Below are 20,103 nucleotides of genomic sequence, written 5' to 3' on the forward strand. Positions count from 1 at the left end.
ACTGGAGGACACGCCTAGAGGTCAAAAATCAGACCTTGATCTATTTACAGATTTTTTTTCTTTTTAAAATTGTTTTATTTCTTTTTCTTTTTTTAATTAATTTTTTCTTCTCTGGGTCTTTGGTTTTCTTTTTGTTGTCATCCTTGCGTTCTCTATGCCTTGTTTTATGGTTCATATTATTATTATCTGCAGCTCTATCTAGATAGATAGGTTAGAGGAATAGTCTGGAGGAGAAAACAACAGGATAGGTGGTTCTGGGGGGACACGGGTTGGGGAGGCGGGGGAAAGGAGGTGGTGTTGACCAAACCAGAGACAAGGGAGCAAAAAGTGATCCAAAATTGGTGGCAAGGAGGGTGTGAGAGGCCTCATAGGGATTCAACAAGAGCGATGTAACCGAGAGAAATTACTGAAACCCTAATGAAGGCTGAGCATTATGGTAGGACAAGAGGAAAGTAAAAGGAAATAGAGGAAAGAACTAGGAGGCAAAAGACATTTATAGAGGTCTAAATACAGGCATGTTCATATGTAAATATATTTATATAGGATGGTGGGGAAATAGATCTATGTACATATATTTATAGTTTTAGTATTAAGGCAGAAGATGGACATTGGACCGCCACTCAAGTATTTACTCAAGGCAAGAATACTTTGTTCTATTAAACTTGAATTCTATGATGCCCACCTTCCTGACATGATCACTGAAGACAAATGTGTGCATAAGCAAATGTGGTGAAGAAAGCTGATGGTCCCCGGCTATCAAAAGATATAGCGTCTGGGGTCTTAAAGGCCTGAAGATAAACAAGCGGCCATATAGCTCAGAAGCAACAAAGCCCACGTGGAAGAAGCACACCAGCCTGTGTGACCACGAGGTGTCGAAAGGATCAGGTAGCAGGCATCGAAGAACAAAATATCATATCATTGTAAATGAGGGTGAGTGCAGAGTGGAGACCCAAAGCCCATCTTTCGGCCACTAGACATCCCCTTACAGAAGGGTCAAGGGGAGAAGAGCCAGTCAGGATGCAAGGTATCAACGATGAAACATACAACTTTCCTCTAGTTCTTAAATGCTTCCTTCCCTCACTATTATGATCCCAATTTACCTTACAAATCTAGCTAGACCAGAGGATGTACATAGTACAGATAGGAACTGGAAAAAACGGGATTCCAGGACAGATGATCCCTTCAGGACCAGTGGTGAGAGTGACGATACCTGGAGGGGAGGTGGGGCAGAAAGGGGGAACCGATTACAAGGATCTACATATAACCTTCTCCCTGGGAGATGGACAACAGTAAAGTGTGTAAAGAGAGACGTCGGACAGTGTAGATATGACAAACTAATAATTTATAAAGTATCTAGGGTTCATGAGGGATGGAAGAGCGGGGAGGGAGGGGAGAAATGAGCTGCTATCAAGGGCTCAAGTAGAAAGAAAACGTTTTGAGAATGGTGGCAACAAATGTACAAATGTGTTTGACACAATGGATGGATGGATGGATTGTGATAAGAATTGTACGAGTCCCCCATAAAATGATTTTAAATAAATAAATGGTTTATTTAAAAATAGATTTTCAAAATGATTTATTAGAAGGACTCAAAATGACTTCATTTTCCTATTTGATTTTTAGTTTACAGAACTCCATTAAAATAGACAATGAATTTCTTGCATCATTTAATCTCCCTACTCCCCAGTATCTTCATGTGTCAATGAGGATGGGGATACAGTGAACTTTCCTATAGCAGTGATGAGTGGCTTGACTTTATATGTCAGGGACAATGCTCCCCAGGGAGGCTCCCTGAGTTAAAGACAGCAGGTAGACAAGACAGCGAGCAAACAATACGGAGAAATCCCTTCTGGTTTTACACTTTAATTTTTCTTTTTATTAGATTTTTGAAGATTATGAGAAGTTGCTTCAGTCCGAGAATTACGTGACTAAGAGACAATCTTTAAAGGTAATATCAAATTTCATTAAGATGGAGTCGCTATAAGTTAATATTGGATAAGTAAATGCAAAACAATTAAAGCCTATTTTTTGTTTGTTTTTAACTTTAAAAAGTATGCTGTATGTTATGACTGTTCTTTGTCACAAAATAAAAGGGGGTATTAGCTCCCTCAATAGGTTTTGGAAGTAAATATATAGCAAGTACATGATAAAAGAGAAAATAGTATATTTCTGTTAAGAAAATCAAGTCTAACATAAATAAAGTAATTCTCTCTTAAAGGCTATTTTCTAAAAATGAAAAGAAATTACTCTTAGAATTAAGTTAAGATATTGATTACTATTTATAAGGAATCAGTGAAATTCTCTTGTAATTCTCTCCTATCTGGAAACAAAGCACTCAAATAAATAATCTCACGTCTTTTACACATCTCTGTAAACTAGACTTGGTGGGATATTTTACAGAAAAGAAGACAGAAAAAGATTATGACAAAATATGTCACAAAAATACAAAATTAAGCATTCCTTATGAGTTGTAAGCACGGTAATTGATGGATTTATATCTTTATTTTTAATTGAGAACAACTTCCATGAAATGAGTTTTGTTTGGTTTGGTGTTTTTCATTTGATCTTGCCTTGAGTGAAAGGTTACAAAGTATACTTTTTCCATTCAACAATTCATACCTATTTTGTTTTGTGCTACTGATTTTGAGCTCCCTAAAGTAACAGTATTCTCCTTACTTTTTCCTTGGTTACTGTTTCCATTCAGTCTTCCAGCTTATCTCCTGCTGCTTTCTTAGCTTTATCCACCAGCAAATGCTTGCCTTTTGCTCTCAAATAGTTGATTGGCCTAAGGAGTGCTCATCTCCCTGGGATTATTGCTCACCTTATCCGTTTATAAAAGGAATAGTGGCTGTGCATTGGTCAAGCCCTGGGTTGCTAACCACAAGGTTAGCAGTTCAAAGCCACCAGCCACTGTGCGGGAAGATGGGACTTTCTCCGCCCACAAACAGTGTCAGAAACCCACAGGGGCAGTTCTGCTCTGTCCTGTAGGGTTGATATGAGTTGAAATGGACTCAGTGAAATCAACTCAGTTTGGGGTTTTGGTTTCTGTAGGCCTATCATTTGTCTGAAAGTTGACCATGCAGTTGAGTTCAGTACCAGGCATGAAGGGTATATACAGGTCATAATCCTGGGGTTCCACCTGTCTGCCACAGACCAGAAAATCTGGTCTTTATTATTTTGAATTTTTAACATTTTTCTCCCACTCTATCCAAGATCTCCTATTGTGATCCCTTTCAGAGTGATCATGATTGCTACCCAGGTGCCTTCTCTATTTGTTCTGATCTCATCCCCTCTAAATAATCTATATTAATAGTTAGTTGGATGAGCTATTGGCAGGGGTTACAGGATGGAGTGGTGAGAAAGATAATAGGCCATTCCATTTAGTCGATACATATTTAAATACGTATGTTCCAGACTTTATAGTTATAATCAAGAACAAAATAAAAATCTCTGCTGTATACAGATTGTTGGGGGAGAGTAGAAAATAGATAAGCAAATCGCGAGAGTATAGGGACTGAATGTGAAGACGAGGGTGAGTGGGCAAGTGAGTGAGAATAGTGAGTGTGTGTGTGTGTGTGTTTGTTTAAATGACATTGGTTATTTGATTTTATATGATAACCAAGAAGTATCAGACAGTGAGCCCAATAGAACAGCACCCTCCACATCTGTTCTGTGGCCTTCCCTCCCCTTCCTTGATAAAAGGCGCCCAGAGCATCCCAAAGGAAGTGAGTGAGCTCCAGGAGGCAAGAGGTTGACCAGAGGTGTGTCTCTTCCCTCCAGTGCCCTGCTCAGACACAGCAGAACCCAGGTACTCAACTGCATCAGTGCTAAGCCTAATCAGATCTTGACGCGAAATGTCAAGAAAATTTTGCATCAGAGTCGAACAAGACATCAGAATCTGACCCAACACACATGATTTTTGTAAACAAAAGCAGTTTGGGTTTCTGGCACTTGGTGTTAGTTGGCATTGTTAGTATGCTTTGCTTAAAACTTTTGCAGCTGTGTTCCAAGCGTTTTTGCTATAATTTTTTTAGTTTTTGTAGCATTTTTGTACTGTTTTTAGATTTTAAAAAATGGGTGCTAAGAAAGAGGAACTGGTTGATAAGGAACTGGTTAACCGTGTTATCGATATTGTTGATGATAATTTAGTAAATCCTTTTAGAAAACAGTTAAGGCAGTGGTTCTCAACCTTACTAATCTGTGACCCTTAATATAGTTCCTCATGTTGTGGTGACACCACCCGCCCCTCACCAACCATAAAATTATTTTTGTTGCTACCTCATAACTGTAATTTTGCTACTGTTATGAATCAGGCAGCCCCTGTGAAAGAGTTGTTCGACCCCCAAAGGGGTCGCAACCGCAGGTTGAGAACCACTGAGTTAAGGAAACACCAACAGCAGACCACACTAGACAGATTTGGTTTTTGTAGAGACAGCCAGTCGGGCCTTAGTGCAAAAAGGCAAAGAAGGGAAAGCACTCTTGAAAAGCAGCAACCAGTTGATTTTATGGAGGGGATTCCCCTTCCAAACAATGCTCTCTCTCCATCCCTCCTCTCCACATCCGTGTCCACAGATCCCGATCCTCATCAGTCTCAAGGTATGGGCCATACTGCAGTTGTTAAAAACTTTTTAAATGTTGTGTTTCTTATTTAAATTATATTGTTTCACTCTGAACTTATTTACTTTGAAATTTCTGTGCAATGTGTTGTATAAAAAGGCAAAGTTAGGGTAAAAACGTGGTGGTCAAGAATGGATTAATCAGTTGTCAGTTATTTCTTAAGGGGAAAAATTAATTCGGAACTCAACTGCATCACATCTCGACGCTCCTTCTAGAATGGACTAGCGTCAAGCCCTGGGGTTCTGCTGGTAGTCTAAGGAGTATATATTAGCTGGTTTTCATCAAGCAATTTACAAAATATTCAAGACTGCTAAATATCACCTATATTTTTGCTGGTCTGCATGATGACATTCAAAGAACTGTGTATCTGGCTGTAAATATACTCAGAAATGAAAACACAAAGAACTAGAGGTAATTTGGATAACATCTTAGTTGTTGTTAGGTGCTGTCAGTCACTTCCGACCTACCTCAACTCTGTATGCAGCAGAACACAACAGCATCTGGTCCTGCACCATCCTAACAATTATGGTTTTAGCAACTCTTTATGGACGTGGAAACCCCGTCTTTCTCCCAGCCTGGTTAATGGAGAGGTGAATAAACTATTCTCAGCCAATCATTCAACACTATTTATTGACTTTCCATTTATAAAGAAATCAACTATGAAGGAAGATGAAAGCAAAAGACCCATGCAGCTGTCTGCACTCCTCAAATTGACTTCCAAGCAGCGGAAGGCAGTGCCACTCAAGCCATGCTGCCCCACGCCCAGAGCAGCTGAAGACAAACTTATATTGATTGTATTGCTGCACTCCATGCCTGTGGCAATGCATTCTGTATTTGTCAGGAACTCTGAAGGACAAGGAGTATCTCTGGGTGGCACAAGCAGCAGCATGCCCCGCTGCTAACTGAAAGGTCCACCTCAAGGTAGACGGCTTGGAAGAAAGGCTTTTGGAGATCTACTCCCCCCCAAACTAGCCATTGAAAGAGCTCTGGAGCACAGTTCTAGGGTGATGACAATGCACATGGGTCACCACTAGTTTGGGTAGTCATGACATCTCTCCTTGGACCCTCTGCCTCTTCCCTCTTCCCTACTACCCTATCATCTCTTCTTGCTTACTTACTCAGGATATCTTCGGTTCCACCTGTCCTGTTCTCCAGTGAGCATTTGTGAGGGGTTAGAGCAGATACTAAGTATGATTCTATTGGCCCATACATGAAGGGAGACGCCGGGCGGTGTAAGATAAGATAAAATAATAAGTTATAAATTATTAAGGGTTCATGAGGGAGGGGGGAGTGGGGAGGGAGAATGAGGTAAAAAAGGAAAATGAGCTGATTCCAGGAACCCAAGCGGAAGGCGAACTTTGAGAATGATGAGGGCAACAAATGTATAAGGATGCTTTACTCAATTGATGTATGTATGGATTGTGAGAAGAGTTGTATAAGCCCCAATAATATGATTTTTTAAAACTATACATATTTATTAAGTAATAACTTCTACATGTAAATCTTCCTGTCCCCATTGTTAGCACTAGCCTTCAGCTTCTGATTTGGGGGGTTGAGGATTAGATTTATTTCTCCCAGGATCCATTTGCATCTTCAAACAGCAGCTTTCTATCCCAGTGAATGTGTGATTGGTACATGAAGCAATGGCAATTTTGAGGGTAGCAGAGAGAAAGGAGAGTGTACTCTTTCCTCTTCTTGCCTGGTAATGCCTTTCCACCAGCCCAGCCTCATCCCGCCCCCCAGGCCTTCACAGGGATAGATGCCCATGCTGTTCCTAGTGACATGGCAAAGAGCAGGCCCCATGTGAAATTCTCCTTTAAACTCTCTCTTTTCAAAAAGAGTCCCTTTCCTGCTTATTTACAAAATGCCCCAACCACTTGAAAGGTATCGCTCTTATATTTTTATAAATTGTAATTTTATTATTTACATACTACCTTGTACAAAACATCTTGTAACTTTATTAATTACATACTACATTGACTATTTCTGCCTAAAATATTTTATTTATTTCTTTTTTTTCTAAAATCTTTTCTTGTTGCGTGTCTTGCATATATGAGTTAAAGTGTGGTAAAATGGGGCACTGGTTGAACAGCGTTACATAATTGAGAAAGCAAATCTAAGCATGCCAAGATTGTAAAAGTGTTTTTAATGAATCAGCTTTTTTGGTTAGATTATGAGCAATACCATTGCTAAAATGCTCTTGTGTTATTCAAGGAAAATGTAGACTGCATTGACAAACAGTGACCTCATTAAATATTGCTTTCTGCTTTGGAAAATTGAATCTGTGATAACAGGTTTATTCTGTTTTGCTATCACCCTATTCGGATCCCTGGATTTTATAATGGTTTTGTACATAGGTGTTTGAGAAGCAGGAGATGTTAGATTATTATAACAGAAGAATTTTACCAATTTCCTCTAAATAAGCTGTCTTATTATTAGGCTGTTTTCAGTGTCCGAATAGTTTCTACCTGCAGCCTTCATGTTCTGAAGTTTGCTGAAGATGAGGGATTGCAGCCTTTAGTATGCCTTACAACTCACTGTAAAGAAAACTAAAATCCTCATAGTTGACCAATAGATAGCATCATGGTAAATGGAGGAAAGACTGAAGCTGTCAGGGACTTCATTTTGCTTGGATCCATAATCATTGCTGATGGAAAGCAATTGCATTAGGTAGATCTGCTGTACAAGACCTCTTTAAAGTGGCGAAAAGCAAGGAAGTAAGGTGTTCCTGACCCAGCCATGGTGTTTTCAGTTGCCTCATATGCATGTGAAAGTTGGACATGTACATAAAAGGCATGCCACTCCACTGTATGCCTCAACCCAGGGACACTCAGCTCCATCTCCACAGGTCAGCAATCCAGTACGCTGAGCCCCCACGCCACCCGGCAGCCTCTTGCCATAAAGCACGCATCCTTCCTTGTGCTGCGGGCTGGGGGTTGGCGGGGGCACCACTCTGTCTCATGTCCTGCCTCCTGGTTGCGCTGCTGCTGCTGCTGCTGCTTTTGTGCTACTCCTCTGATGACAAAGCCGTCTCCTGGGTCCAGGAGTTTTAATGTATTGCGATCTGGGTGTCCAAAAGATGCGCTCCGTTCCCGGCTCTTTTGCTGGTAATGAGATCCCCTTCCTGCTTCTGAGATGGCTGATTTTATACCTAGCAGTTTGGTACTGACAGACACCTTTGTTTAATAACCACTCAGAGCTGAATCATATTATTATTTTTATTTTATTTTTTATATATATATTGAAAAAGTTTATATTTAGCATTAGCCAGTTGGGCTCACTTTAGATGATTCCAATTTTGTTGGCAACATCTAAAGTGTCATAGTCAGGAGCCAGTCGAACATATGCCTTCTCCCCATCAGGCCTGATCAAGGTGTTGACCTTTGCTACGTCAGTGTCATAGAGCTTCTTCACAGCCTGTTTGATCTGGTGTTTGTTGGCCTTGACATCCACAGTGAACACAAGTGTGTTGTTTTCTTCAATCTTCTTCATGGCAGACTGTGGTCAAGGGGAACTTGATGATAGCATAATGGTCCAGCTTGTTTCTCCTGGGGGTGCTCTTCCGAGGGTATTTGGGCTGTCTTCTTAGTCTCAAGGTCTTGGGCCACCGGAAGGTGGGTGATGTGCGGATCTTCTTCTTTTTGTGGCTGTGAACACCTTGCAGCATGGCCTTCTTGACTTTTAAAGCCTTTGCTTTGGCTTCCGTTTGGGGAGGGGCAGGAGCTTCCTTCTTTGCCTTGGGCGCCATCTTCGTGAAAAGGGTCTCCTGAGTCCGTTCTCACGAGCTTATAGCTCCAAGTATCACCTGAAACATATTATTATTATTGTATCTTCTTCCACCTTCTCTTACTCAGACCATTCAGTAAAATATTATATGGTGGGAGTTTATTTATTACAATAAAAAACCAAACAACACCATTGAGTTGATTTTGACTCCCAGTGACTATCTAGGACTGGGTAGAACTGCTTCTGTGGGTTTCTGAGACTAACTCTTTATAGGAATAGAAAGTCTTGTCTTTCTTTGGTGGAGCCGCTGCTGGTTTTGAATTAGCAGCCTGACTCATAACCCACTACAACACCAGGGCTCATTTAGTACAATAGTGCCTGGTAATGCTTTCGTAGTAGAACAAACACAGCATTTTGTCATTACCAGTCATGATTAAAACAGGTTAACATTTAATGGCTAAAGTGGTCAGTGACGTTAAGCAATGGACTTAACACAAGTAATTGTTAAAGTGGTGAGGTTGTATTAGCAGATGATAGATTGTGTAGAATTTATATGTAGGCTTACCTGTTAGGGCAGTGGTGCTCAACCTTCCTGATGCTGCGACCCTTTAATACAGTTCCTCCTAGTGTGGTGACCCCAACCATAAAATTATTTTCTTTTTGTTTGTTTTCATTTTTAAAAATCATTTTGGGAGCTCGTACAATTCTTATAACAATCCATATACATCCATTGTGTCAAGCAGATTTGTACATTTGTTGCCCTAATCATTCTCAAATTATTTGCTTTCTACTTGAGCCCTTGATATAAGCGCCTCGTTTTTCCCCCTCCCTCCCCGCTCCCCGCTTCCTCATGAACCCTTGATAATTTATAAATTTTTATTATTTTGTCATATCTTACATTGTCCGACGTCTCCCTTCACCCACTTTTCCGTCCCCCAGGGAGGAGGTTATATGTAGATCCTTGTAATCGGTTCCCTCTTTCTACCCCACCTTCACTCAACCCTCCTTCCAGGTATGGCCACTTTCACCACTGGTCCTGAAGGAGTCATCTGTCCTGGATTCCCTGTGTTTCCATAAAATAATTTTCAAAACTGGAATTTTGCTACTGTTATGAATTGGGTGACCCCTGTGAAAGGGTCATTCAACCCCCCTACAGGGGTCACAACCCACAGGTTGAGAACCACTATGTTACAGTGTGGTAACCCATCCATGGTTTCTAGAAAAGAGAGGTGCCATGATGGTAATATGAAGATTTCACAAGCTCGCCCTTTATATGTGTGTGGCAGTGGCTCTTGAGCTCAGGGCTAAGGTTTTTCAAAAGAGGCAGTTGTTCCTGGTTGGCTGGAACCCAACTGTGTCCTCACTTGTCAAGGTCGTGGGTGGTAAGACTCACAGCTTCATTGATTACAGTATATGATGACTCATCAGTTAGACCCGTCAGGTGGCTTTCCCTGTCCTTCTCACCCCCTTTCTACCCCACCTTCCAGGTATCGTCCCTCTCACCACTCGCAACACCAAAACCAAGCCAAACTCACAGCCGTCGGGTCAAACTGACTCATAGAGACACCCCCCCCCCCCTGTGAATTTCCAAAATGGTAACAGCTGTTTACAGGAGTAGAAAGCCCAGTCCATCTCCCTCCGAGTTGCTGGTGGTTTCAAACTGCCAACCATAATGATCACAGCCCAAGAGGTAACCACTACCCCACCAGAGCGCTTTCTAATTACAGCCGTTCCTGTGAAAGAAAGGTAGTGAGGGGCTGAATGAAGTCACTGGGGATAAAAATGGAATACCTGAACTTTAAGATCTACTTGACCTATTTGAATTTTTATGCTCACATTTTTAGCTCCATTTATATTTTGTTTTTCACTGAGAAGATGAATTTGTGTTTTCCTGCAGCTTCTAGGTGAGCTGATCCTGGATCGACACAACTTTGCCATCATGACGAAGTACATCAGCAAACCCGAGAACCTGAAACTGATGATGAACCTGCTGCGAGACAAAAGTCCCAACATCCAGTTTGAGGCCTTTCATGTCTTTAAGGTAAAGTGAGCGCTGGAGAAATAATACTGGGGCTTTGTAGTTTGTTTTCCCTACTTTTTACCTTGACTTTGAGAAATATATTTGAGGTGAAGGGTCAGAATTTGTCTGCTATGTGGGGGTTAGTTGAGATTTTAGAGTTAACGTTAATTAATATTTGTTTCTAAGGAGTTTGATAACTAATCCACATCTCTAAATATTTTTATTTTCCAAACGGAGAAAGCAGGTGATACTATTTCCTCAAAAGTTACTGAAAATAACCAGTGATTGAACTAGAAGTAACCCCTAATTGTCAGATTCATTCATTCTTTGCTTTCCCCCAGTCACTCACTTTGAAAGTTGATAAAAACTGAAGAAACACTCTGGTACTATTTTTATTATCTATATATATACACACACACATATATGTATACACACACATTTTGCTTTGATGGAAACTAGCTCCTATAACAACCTGTTTTTTTTCTTTCTATCATTTGCTGTAATAATAATAAAATAATCTTTCAGAAACTGGAGAAAATAGATAAAAGGGAGAGAAACATGTAGGGCAGGGGAGGGAATTGAATTCCAGCCTCCAGGATGAACTGTTGTGAGCATTTTAGTAAAGTTTCTTCTTTTGTGTACTTGCTTGAGAGCTTTCCCCACAGCTGTACTTACATTATACAAGCAGCGGATAGCCTAATTTTAACCTGTGCTGCCATCTAAGTAAATGCTGTCATTCTGTTATAACGTTTTCAGAACCAACAGGGATTATTTTTGTTCATTTGCTTGTTTGTTTGTTATTGTTGAAAATAAACACAGCAAAACATCCACCAATTTTTTAAAAAACAATTTATTAGGGGCTCATACAACTCTTATCACAGTCCATACATATACATACATCAATTGTATAAAGCACATCTGTACATTCTTTGCCCTAATCTTTTTCTTTTTTTTTCTCCTCTTTTCTTTTTTTACATTTTATTAGGGACTCATACAACTCTTATCACATTCCATACATATACATACATCAATTGTATAAAGCACATCCATACATTCCCTGCCCCAATCATTCTCAAAGCATTTGCTCTCCACTTAAGCCCTTTGTATCAGGTCCTCTTTTTTTTTTCCCCTCCCTCCCCACTCCCCTCTCCCTCATGTGCCCTTGTTATTTTGTCATATCTTGCCCTATCCGGAGTCTCCCTTCCCCCCCTTCTCTGCTGTCCCTCTCCCAGGGAGGAGGTCACATGTGGATCCTTGTAATCAGTTCCCCCTTTCCAACCCACTCACCCTTCACTCTCCCAACATCGCCCCTCACACCCTTGGTCCTGAAGGTATCATCCACCCTGGATTCCCTGTGCCTCCAGCCCTCATATGTACCAGTGTACAGCCTCTGCCCTATCCAGCCCTGCAAGGTAGAATTCGGATCATGGTAGTTGGGGGGAGGAAGCATCCAGGATCTGGGGGAAAGCTGTGTTCTTCATCGGTACTACCTCGCACCCTAATTAACCCATCTCCTCTCCTAAACTCCTCTATGAGGGGATCTCCATTGGCCGACACTTGGGCCTTGGGTCTCCACTCGGCACATCCCCCTTCATTTAATATGGTATGTATATATATACATACATACACATATACACACATATATATATATACACACACACATATATATACATATACACTCATATATCTTTTTTTTTTTTTTTGCATGATGCCTTATACCTGGTCCCTTTGGCATCTCGTGATCGCACAGACTGGTGTGCTTCTTCCATGTGGACTTTGATGCTTCTGAGCTAGATGGCGGCTTGTTTTCCTTCAAGCCTTTAAGACCCCAGTCACTATCTCTTTTGATAGCTGGGCACCATCAGCTTTCTTCACCACATTTGCTTATGCACCCATTTGTCTTCAGCGACCCTATCATGAACATCCACCAGTTTTTTAATGAACAGTGACATTGATTATGTTCTTCAAGTTTGTGGCCCTTCTTACCTTCCCTCTAAGGTTCCCATCACACCTTTAGAGTTGTTCCTACCCATAATTTGATCCCAAACACTCACAGAAAAGACATAATGTTGAACATTGAGTCTAGTTTTAGGAATCTTCATCCTAGTTTCCACAACTATTGCTGTGTCGCTGATACTTAAGTCATTTGCACTTTCCCACTATAAGTAGTGCTACAGCACGAACAGTGCTGTCTGCACCCAGCTGGCTTGGGCCATCGTAGAATTGTTCCTTAGGATGAGTCTCTAGAGCAGAGCTGAGGTTTCAGAGAGCCTCCAGGCTTTTGTGGTCTTTCAGCCACAGCCTTTTATTGTCCTAATGCCAGTAGAGCAATTCAGTTTCCAATGTAATTTATAAATTCCAGTCAGAATCTCCACAGGACTTTTCTTGGACCTGACAAATTAATTGTAACATTTCTATGGTACAGCAATAGCCTAGGATTACCTTGAAAGGTTTGAAGAATAAAGTAGGAGCGCCTGCTCTGTCAGATAGGAGAAGGCCCAGAAGTAAGAGTACAAAGGTTTGAAACCCGGTTCTTTATAGTGGAAGCGTGATGAATCTGTGAAGAAACAGGTAGCTGGACAATAAACGGTCCCAGGATAATGATGTAGCCATCCCCAAAACCGCTGCCCTCTGCCACCCATGGAAATGAAGTTCAGAGAAAGGTCTACAGTTAACAGGTAAAGTTTTTTCACTTTTAGAAGAGAAAAAATATGGGTGGAAAGAATTGCTTTCAACAGAAGTAAAAGCACACACCAAATAGAAAGCCTTACTTTCACTAAGACTTAATAAGACTAAGCCTTTCATTAAGTTTTTGCTCAAAAACAGCGCTGTAGCAGTTGAAGAGACAGAGTAGAATATAAGACAAAAAGCAGACAAACCATTAAAAAAATGACAAACCAATAGAAGAATAGAAAATTTGTCAGTTGCTTCTCTAACTACTAATCATGGAAATGTCCATTTAAATAGTGATGAGGTATCACTTCATATCTTCAGCTTGACAAAAAGGCTTAAGTTGGACAATATCCAAATTTGGTGAGCTTGGAGAGCAAAGCAGTCTCCTAACAAATTGAAGGTGTGCGCGCCCGTAGATCCCGAAATCCCACTCCTCGGCAGTTTCCTAGAGGTTTTGGCATAGCAGCCTAAGGAGACACCCATAAAAATGCTTAGTGTGACTTGTTTGGATGATGTAAAGTGGAAGAAAACAAAAAGACCAACGGCAGGATTAGGAAAATAAGTGTGCTCATATTCACATAGTAGCAAGTGTTTAAGGAAATAAACTAGATGTGTAAGCCCCAATAAAAGGATTTTTTAAAGACGTAAACTAGAGCTATAATGACCCATGAGGATAAAGCAGAAACATCTTATTGAGTGAAATAAGCAAATATGAAAGGAGGCTATGTATATTGAAAACTAGAAATTGAACTCTGAAGCTTACATTTTGCGATGACAAAAATGGACTCATATTTGCCCAAATAGCTGCTGGCAAGTAAGCCAGAATAAAGGCTCCGGTGTCGGGACTTCAAATCCACCACACCATCCTGACTCCCAAGAGGCAGTGCTGTCTATAAACCCATTTACACTGTGGTTCTAATTAAAAAACATACTTGGTAATGGTCAATACCAAATTCAACATAGTTAGTGCTCGCCTTATGGGACAGAGTGGGAGAAGAGTGGTATCCTGCAAAAGTACCCCATTTCCTTGAATTTTATCACTAATGATTTGTTTTCCTTAAAAAACAACTTAATGGCAAGTATGGCAAAAATGATAAATTGGGGAAATGGGGAGTGGGGGAAAATGAGGAGCTGATACCAAGGGCTCACGTAGAAGGCAAATGTTCTGAGAATGATGAGGGCAACAAATGTACATATGTGCTTGACACGATGGATGTATGTGTGGATTGTGATAAGAATTGTACGAGCCCCCAATAAAATTATTTAAAGAGAATAAAAGATAAGTTGGGTAGAGCTGATGTGGGAGCATGACGTCTGATGTGCTACTCCCCACTATCCTCTAGATGACAGTTATCTCATGAAAGTAAACTGCATGGCGCGAACTAGAAAATGCCCACAGACTTACAGTCGATACACTCGGTAGAGGCCAGGCAAATGGAAGAAACTATTTTATTGTGGAAGTTGTGCACCTACCGAGGCTTTCCATTCACAAACACCTTACTATCCCATCAGGTGAGACGAAGTTCCATATGACTTTGTTAAAAATGCAGTGTTGTGGAAGGATTCAGTGGATGCAGCCTTCTGAGGAGATCAGAAGTTAGATGACCTGAATGGAGAGGGAGCTTGTTAGCACAGTGGCTGAAACGTGTTTGATGCTCACCAGAAGGCTGACCGTTTAAACCCACCAGCTCTTCCGTGGGAGTCAGAGGTGGCTGTCTGCTTGTGTGGAGAGTAGAGAGCACCTTGGACACCTTGTGGGGCAGTGGGGACTATGGGGCATCCGGTCTGGTTTTAATTATAGGGACAGAGTAGTTGTAATTTAAAAGAGTTAACCATTTGTTTACTTTTATGTGTGTGGGGGTACCAGCCCCCCACCACTAATTACAGATTCGATAGGCACAATTGTACAGCGATAATAAGTAAAGAGTATAGTAAAGTCATAGGGAGCATGAGAGATAGAAGAGAGATTAAAATAATGGAGTCAGACACATTTCATAGTAGCACGCTCACCTCAGCCCTGCTTGGTGGTCCACGTGGAGAGAGGGGGAGGGGAAGGAGGACAAGGGGAAAGGGAACAGGGGAGGAGGACCGGAGAGGAGAGGGGGTCCTTTATTGCTAACCCAGGACTATATACCTTTGGGGGGAGTGCAAGCCCCCTCCAAATACAGGTAAAGACATAACATCACAGGAAGGGGTTGCACTGTAGGTTACACAGCAATGAGAGGGGGACAATCTATGGACATACACGCAATAGGAAGAGGAGGGATTGGGGGTGTACATGTGAGGAGATGGCGGATCCTAGATTCAGGATGGCAGCCTAACTTTGGATGTCACGAGCTAGTTTGATCTGTTCTCTGGATCTCCATAGAAACCATTATCAGTAGGCTGTGAACCCCACCTACAGGAACCAAGCTAATGGTCACAAGCTTTTAGGGAGTAGCCCATTGTTCTTAACAGCAGGGAGCGGGGCCTACCTGCCTGGCAGTTGACTGCCTTCAGGGAAGATGTTGCTAAGCTTCTGACCTCCCCCCATATGCTGGCAAAGAGCCCCTAATGTTTGGCATGTCCTTGTGGGGAAAGTCTCTTTATAATCCCACATATGTGTATGCTCATAATTGGGACTCCTTGGTACTTTAAGTTCTTCGTATGGAAGTATGAACTATATTGTTTACTTGCCACAAACAGCATTTGGTTACTTAAAATAAGTAACAGCTGAGTCCTAGATTTTTTTTTCCTCACAGTTCTTAGTAGTATTTTTCCCAAAACATGTTCCACAAGGTACAGAAACACAGAACAAGTTACTAAAAGTGTCTGTCAGCCTGTTAGTGGCACATTTATAACTTGGTGGAACGTGCACGGGCTCAATGAAGTGGCTCTACGTGTGTGTCCGACTCTTGGGGGTCAGGATGGTGGGGTGGGAGAGCCCGGATTTGAGGCCCCCGAGACCTGAGCCTTTATTCTGGCTTTCTTGTCACCAGACACCTGGGCAAATACGGGTTCGTTGCCTCATTGCAAAATGTAAGCATTCGAGTTTAGCCTAAGTTTAAAGGCAGTGCCTTTGCCTTTGATCCTGGCCGTACCACAGATGTGCCCCAAAGGGGAACTTTGGAGTGCTGAGGTGGCTTTTCCCTTTTCCGATTAGCCTCCTTAATAGAAAGGTCCATGTTACCACTTCTCACAAAGCCATTGGACTCACTTCACAACACTGTTGGACTGTGGGGGCGTGGTCAGTGCCCAAACGGACCCTACTCTGTTACTCAAGATGCTCGCGGTCGGCCCAATAGCCGTGTCCATGAAAACAAGACCCTCTCCTCTAGCTTATTCCGAAATACAAAAGGCAGCCTGACAATTCAGTTTAAAAACCACATGAGAGCAGTTTCCATATGGCCTTCCTGAAAAGAATGCAGTTACAGATCGCGTGTAGTGAAAGAGTAACCACGAATTACCCATGTTGTAAGAACCTATTTTCTAGCAGACCAGCAGGTGGAAGCCTGCTGTTGCAGAAAGGAATGGAGGCCAAATGAATTAGGAAGTATCTGGGAGCTGAGACACACACACACACACACACACACACACACACACACACACACACACACACACACACACCTTTTCTCTGTTGGCCTCGCTAAGATGACCAGACGCCCCGATTTTTAACAATGTTTCCCACATGCCGCGGTGTTTTAGAAAGTCCCAATTCTTGGAAAGCATGCACGACAAGCTAGAGTATCCGGTTTGGGGCTGCCATGTGGCTATTTCATCAGGATCTGAGTTTTATCAATGATGTCCCGCTTTGCCATTGTTAAAATCTGGTCACCTTACCTTAGTAGTTTATCCAAAAGTTTTCAAGATACATCAGTAGAGTATGTTTGTGATCCTCGGTGTTTGAACCGACTGTTAACTTACTGAATGTGTGGTCAATTACTTTTAAATAGTGTCCTCATTGGATCTTACCAGGCCCCTTTTGTCTGCTTAATAGACTATATACACCTGTGCTTCGTCAATAAAACACAGGAAAGCATCTTTCTAGTACTCTCTGCATTCAGCCAAGATCCATCCGACATCAGCAATGTTGTGGCCCTTGTTGTTGGGTGACATCGAATCAGTTCCCACCCACGGTGACCCCACGCACAACGCAAGAAAACACGGCCTGCTCCTGCGCCCCCCTCACAATTATTCCTGTGCTTGAGCCCATTGCTGCAGCCACCGTGTCCATCCATCTCCTTCAGGGCATGCCTCTCTTGCTGCCCTTCTACTTTACCAAGCATCATATTCTCTTCCAGGGACTTGCCTCTCCCGATAGCATGCCCAACATACATGAGACAAAGTCTCCCCATCCTTGCCTCTAAGGAGCATTCTGCCTGTACTTCTTCCAAGACAGCTGTGTTTGTCCTTCTGTCAGTCCATGGTCCTTTAATATTCTTCTCCACCATAATTCATCTTTCGTTTTTCTTATTCAATGACCAACTCTCATACTGCATATGAAGCAATAGAAAATACCTTGGCTTGGGCCAGGTGCATCTCAGACCTCAAAGTAATGTCCTTGCTTTTCAGTGCTCTAAAGAGTTCTTGTGCAGCAGATATACCTAATGCAATGTATTCTTTGAGCTCCTGACTGCTGCTTCCAGGAGCGTTGATTGTGGATCCAAGCAAGACAACTTCAAGCTTTCCTCCATTTGTCACAGTGTTACCTACTAGTCCAGTTGTGAGGATTTTGGCTTTCTTTGCAAAGAGTTGTAATCCAAATTTAAGGCACTTTCAGAAAACATGGGGGCATCATCTGCATCCCATGCATGTTGTTAATGAGCCTGCCTTTAATCCTGATGCCACATTATTCTTTTAAAAACCCAGCTTCTCTGATGATTTGCTCAGCATACAGATTGGACGTCAGCAAGTCAGGCTTGTGACTGCAAAGTCTACGCATCAGGTGGTAAATCAACTAGCAGGCCTCTAATGGTTCCCCACATCAGCAGGCCACGATTCTCAGTAGTTTGGAGGTTATGCAGTGGTATAGTCAATCTTGTGATATGATCTGATGTGATTATCTTCCATTTGTGATGTGCTGTATATTTTAACCTCTCTGTGTTAACGAGGTAGAATGGGGTTATGTTAATGATGATTAGATCATATGGATTTTCTTGATTAATCAGACTTACAGTAAGATACAACATTCTTACTGAGGCCTCAGAGGGTGTCTATCTGGGATATGACTCATTACTTTTTATCTTATAAAAGAGAAGCAAGCAGAAAAACCAGAACCTTCTGGTAGCCTGGAGCAGAGCATGTCACTTAAACCCAGGGTTCCTGCATTGAGAATCTCCTAGACCCAGGAGGATATTGATTAAAGATGCATGGAGATGTCCAAGCTAAGCCAACAGGTGTTGAAAGAAAACAAAACCGTCCCCCAGAGCCGACACTCAAAGTCTTCCACTCAAGCTGGTACCCTGAATTTGGATTTCTAGTCTTCTAAACTGCAAGAGAATACATTTCTGTTTATTCCAGCTATCCACTTGTGGTAGTTCTGTTACAGCAGTTCCAGATAACTAAGGCAAGGGTCGAATATGCTTTTATCTGTATGCTGCTCATGTATGTAACATGTAACTAGGAATTTTGTTCTTTACAAAATAATATGTGAGTCTGTGTTATAGTTTGGAGTTACCGTGTCTTAAGAGAATTAGTTGCTTATCTTTTAGAGTATAGCTGGGTTGTTATTAGTCGAGCATAGTGATTTCAACCATGAGTGCACCCAGAGTCCATGTAGAACTCTATAAAATTACAGAATATTGTACCTCAGCCAGCTCTACCCAGTTGGTGTCCCTGGGAGATGGGACCTGGCAATTGTACTTTTTCAGCTCTACAAACATCAAAGCAGAGAGATTGAGGACTCCCAGAGAGAGAAAGTGACAGTATGGATTTTTATGTTTGCACATTTTTAATTTTGTGCCAAGTGAGCATAATATGTGTTTTAAAAAACTGTGTAATAGGGCTTTAAAAAAGTTCATGGAAAATGGAATTGCAAGATAATGGAATATCTCCGTGATCTTTTAAAGTATGTTTAAAATCTCACACATACACATTCAAATACTCTATGTTGTTTTGTTAAATAGAATAAAGAGGCACTTGGGATGGTGGGTGTGCTTGGGGCGGGGGGAGGAACTGGTTCTATCTGTAATGCATTGCTTCTTTAAAAGGAGAGAATTGAGGCAAACTCTGTCATTTGTGAGGTACATGGGTCGATGCTTGTAGTTCCCGTCCTGCCTCAGTCTGAACTCTGAGCAAATGATCCACAGGCTGGACTATGTGACGAAGGCCGCCTCAGGGGGAGGAAGACTGTGGACATCATTGGCATCTGTGACGTGCCGTCTGCAGGGATGCAGCCTGGTTTGCGGAAAGAGGACTCGGAGCACTCGCTGATGAGGAGCAAAGACGACAGCCTGTGGGAGAGACCGCCCTCGACACAAAGAACACCATCCTTACAACGGGCCGGTAACCAGCACGATCAAGGTTGCCCGGGGCGCAACAACCTAGGAGGATGGATCCAAGAGGGGCTCTAAAGAACTGCTGTCCAGATCCCCCACAACAGACGTGAGGACCCAGCACAATGGATATGGATGACAATCTTCCAATGCACAACTCCAAAGGAAGAGGGAAAGAAGTACTGTACATGCTCGAATGTAAACCAACCCGAGTATAAGCCGAGGCACCTAATTATTACGTGGGAAACCAGAAAAACTGATTGACTCAAGTATAAGCCTAGGGTGGAAAATGCAGAAGCTATTGATGAGTTTCAATAATCAAAACAAATGAAAATAAAATTACTAATAATTGAGACATCAGTGGGGTAAAGTATTTAAATAATTATTTTAAATAAAAAACATCAATAAAAGGACAAGTTATTTAACATTAGTAAACCAGCACAGTAAGTGGAAAATAGGTTCAACAAAAACAATACCTTAAGAGTACTATTCCCTGAGCTCAATCAGCAACCAAGCTAAAATGTAAAGAGTTAAAATCCCTCAAAACTGGATTCCTCATCATCATCTGTATCCCAATGCAGAGCTTCAGCTGGT

The 20,103-nt window shown here is 41.8% G+C and overlaps 1 protein-coding gene across 2 annotated transcripts in view; it reads left to right on the plus strand.

The window, feature by feature from the left end:
• CAB39L (calcium binding protein 39 like) overlaps positions 1 to 20,103 on the plus strand; it is a 162,357-nt gene that overhangs the window by 140,024 nt on the left and 2,230 nt on the right. For both annotated transcript variants that reach the window (XM_075532560.1, XM_075532559.1), the window contains 2 exons: positions 1,883 to 1,948; positions 10,241 to 10,384. In XM_075532560.1, coding sequence (XP_075388675.1) covers positions 1,883 to 1,948; positions 10,241 to 10,384 — 210 coding nt within the window. The remainder of the gene's footprint in view (positions 1 to 1,882; positions 1,949 to 10,240; positions 10,385 to 20,103) is intronic.

This window comes from Tenrec ecaudatus, chromosome 15, assembly GCF_050624435.1.
Source record: "Tenrec ecaudatus isolate mTenEca1 chromosome 15, mTenEca1.hap1, whole genome shotgun sequence".
In the NCBI taxonomy this organism is placed as follows: Eukaryota; Metazoa; Chordata; class Mammalia; order Afrosoricida; family Tenrecidae; genus Tenrec; species Tenrec ecaudatus.